Here is a 4615-nt window from a genome sequence, read left to right as displayed (position 1 = left end):
TTAGGAAAATTTCCTCTTTAGTAAACGACAAGAAGAAATATAGCAATGATACCAATCATGATTTATTTGGAAGGTAGATGGCAAAAAGAAACATTGAGGATAAAATATCTCAATTTATATAGAGTAAATCTCAAGTTATAAATCTCAAAAAATTAAGATAAAGCTCATTAAAATTCAAAACATCAAATCAAAATCATTTTCAAGAGATTCATAAAAAGATGATCAAATAGATTCATCAAAATCAATAAGATAGAGAAAAAAATTTTCAAGAAAAATGATTTTCTCTATTTAATTATTTCAATTCATATGATTTATTTCATTTATGCCAAATAAAAATATGCATCAACATTTAAAAACCTAAAAAGCCACTTTCATTACCGTAAAAATCGATAATCCATAAATATCAAGAATCATCATGCATAATTTCGAAATTTATTAAGCATGATCATTATGCATGACACCAAAACAAGATTTCAAAATATTTAATATTTTCATTACATAATTACATCATTATACATCATCGAAACTGATTTCATCAAACATAAAGCATTTTCCATCAAGATCATTTTGTTTGTTGTAGTCATGCATTTTTCTTTTTAGGTGAATCTAACTTTTCATGCTTAGTTTTCTATACAAAAGCCATGCATCATCATTAAGCATGATATCAAACCTCTTAATAATTTCATTAAGACATCAAGCATGGTTTCATAAGGCATTCAAAATTATTTTGTTTGTTTATCATAAAACATATAATTTTCATGATTATTTTCAAAATTACTAGCATGATCCCAATATTTTTTTTTTTGCATTTTCATTACATTATTAAACATGAAATTTTCAAGAAATTAAAATTATGTAGGAAAATTAAAGATCACATAATGATTATTTTCAAGATCATTATGTGATCTTTGAAAATAATCATTTTTTTTGTATTTTCATTACCTCTTAATTTTTTTTGTTTGTTTATATTTTACCTGTTAAAAAAAGCATCATTATGTGATCTTTGATAATAATTATGTAGGAAAGCTTTTTGGTCACAATGATATAGATAATAATTCCCCAAATTGATAATTACTCGAGGCATCACAGCTTAGGTGATCTCAACACAATTTAGATCGACACTCGAAAAATCGATATAAGGATAAACTGAGAAATACTATGGATGCCTCAATAAGATTGTGCTTATCCGAACCGGGTAGAAATGCTTGCAAATCGACTTTCGATGCCAACTAGTGCAACTTATGGTATCAAAATAGATTAATCCTCTGCTTCTATAGAATCACCGATGCCTGGTAAGTATAAAAGATTTTTTTCTATAGAATCATCGTTATTCTCCAGATACTATAAAGAATGATTTCCTTGTTTTCCTTATGCAATAACACACGGAGGGAGAAAACAAGCTTTTAAACTCTAACTAAACCTCAATTTCTCATCGTCTAAGATTTTGCTCTCTCTTGGAGCATATTCTTTCACTCTTATATAGCACATTCTGACTCAAGGTTTATCAAAGATCTCCCTATTTTATTTCTCCTACCATTAATTGGCGTTCTACCCTCGGTGTTGGACCCATGACCCTCCAGAAAAGCTAATGGTGTAACTTGGTTAGTGATGATCTGTGGCTCTAATGATGACACGACACCTTAGCGGGTCAGTTTTTGAGAGAGAAGTATAGTGCAAAAGAAGAAACTTCAATGGCTTCATTGCTTATTTCGTTGCTCAGATTTGACTGTACAAGGGAAATGAGAGACGAACACTTCACCAGTGAAAAAGAGCAGGCGTTGGGTTACCATCACCGGTTGTAGCTGCGCAGATTGGGCGGCACCCATCGGGGGACGTCCAACAACTGCGTCCGCCACCTTAGCCTCCTCTGATCAGGCATGTTCGAATCAACAACCCTGGTGGTCTCACCACTTTCTAAGCTCAGGACGCAGACAAAACACACCCGCCTATTTTGAATCTCCTCACGCTGATCTTTGGCGGCGAAGTAGATGGCATTCCCGTGGAACCCTAAGAAGTCCTCAGCGCTGACTGACACGGACGAGCTTGGGCTCAAGAACAATATACGGTCGTGGATATCCTCCACCTCGACGGCCACCGCCGGCCTGCTTATGCCGCCTGGCTCCAGCCTGAAGACACGGAATCTGAGGGTGATCTTCCAATTTGCAGTCCCGTTGTTGTTGTAATGGCACGCAGCCAGCAGCAGTTCTCCAGCCGATACAACCAAGTAGGTGGGATGATAAGTTCGCGGCACGCAGGACGGCATGGGGTACCATGCGGTGATCGTCGCCCTCCCCGGCGGGCCTGGGTCAACCTGGAGGACCGCCCAGTAGTCATTGTCGCCGTATATCGCGCACAGTGTCCGGTTGCCGTAGGGAACGACGTCGCGCATCCGTAACGTAAGTTGCACCTGAGGATGCGCGTCTCCCGTCCATGATTCGTCACCATGGCGCCACGTAAACCATCTAATGTTCACTGCGCGTGTGAAGAGGACCGCCACGAAGTCCCGGTCGAGCGTGGGATCGGAGGATAATACAGCCTTCTCTATGACAATCAAGGGCCTACCAGCAGCCGACACCTCATCAGTTAACGAAAGACCAGCAAGGTAGGGAAGCCGAATGTCCTCGGCGGTAACGGGGTTGAAGAGGTTGATCAAACGGTCTTTCATGCAGATGAGGATAAGCCAGCCGAAGGAGGTGCCAATGCAGGACATTTTGGCTGTGTTAGGTAGCGGGCGAACATTACCGGCGGAGGCGGCGGTGAGGCGGAAGGCGGGTCCGATTCTTGGTTCGGAGGTGGAGACGAGGAGGAGGAAAGGGAGCTGAGTGGGGAGGTGATCGGGCCGGTGGGGGACGGCGGAGCGCCAGGACTTGCAGACGGCGCGGAATCGGAGATAGTCGTCGACGCTCGTCAAGAATTGGGACGTGAGCTTGATGAGCTGCGAGCGAAGCCCGGCCCACATCGCTCTTCTTGGGACTTCGTCGGCCATCGTGCGTCTCCCTATCTCGATCTCGATCTTAATCGACAACGACGTCTCTTCCGCCCCTTTAAATCCTTTCTGTTGGAATCTTCTTGGTTGGTTAGCCACAGGGAAAGGTAGTGTGCGAGGCGGTTGTAGTTCAAGAGGCACGAAATGCAACGCAACAACAGATACGAGGCGTCGGGGAGAGAGAGAGAGGAGCAGAATGCGGACACCAGAGGTCCAGATTATGTCAACATATGTGGCCGGCACCGAACGGTTCGTCTATGCGTTTGCGTGCCTCTCTCACATGGTATGGAAGCCGATGTGAGCGCCTTTAGTTCTTGGGATTGCCTGAAACAGAGCATCATGGCAGATGCACAAACAGCAGTTGAGCAAAAAAATAGTCAAAAGTTAAAAGTTCTAATTTAGTACCTATTTACTTATATAAAATGCAAGCAACTCGGAATAATCCGAACCTTTAGATCCTAATTGATAGGACTGATCTTAGCTACAGTATTTGTTAAGTTGGTTTAATATTGTGTTTGAGCGGTAATACCACTTGACACAATCTTGATGATTGTGTCTAGGTGGTACCATTGCCAGACCCTACTATAGGACACTGAATGAACTAAACAATAGGCTCAATTCAATCCTCATTCAGGCTCAATTACCCTCTAATTGAGTTAGCATTGTTTCACCTCAATACCGACTCAATTAGACCTAAACTAATTGACGAATTATTACAAGTATGAATCATATTTTGTCCAGTATATTATTGGTTCATCATAGCTTCATCCAATCCTTCAGCGCATTGTTTTCTTTTGCGGCCTTTTGTCCAATCGACATATTAACCTTCTCAACTCCGATCTCCTTAACGCAATGTCCGCTCTTCTAAGCCTGATACATAAACTCATGGCATAAAGCCTTCTACGGATATGTCGACCGACCTTTTGGCTCGACGTCTAATCTTCTGATATGTTCACTCCGACCCAACATCTGATTCCTTCTACTTTAATCGATTTTCCTTTTCTGATCAAAGTTAATCCTGCGTCACTTAAAATGCAGATTAGATCGAAACTCATCATTGATTTCATCATCAAAATCCAAGATTCAACATGTGACACGTCATATTAAGAGACCGAATCAAAATTCACTCTCTTAATAATATTAAGTTAGTAATTCATCATATAAATCTTAAAAAGTATTAAGTAATTCATCATAAGATAAAGAGATTTCAATTGAGTTATATACCTTATTGTTGAGAGTTATCAAAGTGTAATTCGTCACCTCATCTTCATTGGTTTGCTCTTCATCTTCTATTGCACTTGATTCGTCCCAAATTGTCTTAAGTGCTTTCTTCTTCTTTTATGCTAGCATCTTCTTCTTTAATTATGGACATTTACTTTTTAAGTACCCGGCCTTTTGCATTCATAGCAAGTTATTTGATAAGACCCTAGGGTTTTATCATAGAAGAAAGGGGAAAAAAGGGGATGATTACTTCGAGGGAATCGGCCTCCTTGATCAGTTCGAGGGGATCGACCTCCTAGGGTTTGTCAAAAGACTTAATAATATTTCTGTTGAATCTCGGATTTTGATGATGAAACTAATTGATTGTGCTTAGATGTTTAACTGCATTTTGAGTGATGCAGGTCTACT

General features: G+C 40.3%; 1 protein-coding gene across 1 annotated transcript; it reads right to left on the bottom strand.

Moving 5' to 3' along the window:
- Positions 1-1789: 1789 nt before the first annotated feature.
- Positions 1790-2986, bottom strand: LOC135679357 (F-box protein SKIP23-like). Its single transcript, XM_065193034.1, has one exon. It carries the CDS (start codon positions 2984-2986, stop codon positions 1790-1792), a length of 1197 nt encoding a protein of 398 aa, XP_065049106.1.
- Between the last annotated feature and the right edge of the window lie 1629 nt (positions 2987-4615).

Source organism: Musa acuminata, chromosome BXJ1-1 (genome assembly GCF_036884655.1).
Source record: "Musa acuminata AAA Group cultivar baxijiao chromosome BXJ1-1, Cavendish_Baxijiao_AAA, whole genome shotgun sequence".
Classification (NCBI taxonomy): domain Eukaryota; kingdom Viridiplantae; phylum Streptophyta; class Magnoliopsida; order Zingiberales; family Musaceae; genus Musa; species Musa acuminata.
The sequence above is the reverse complement of the archived record's forward strand: the minus strand, read 5'-3'. Positions and strand labels throughout refer to the sequence as shown.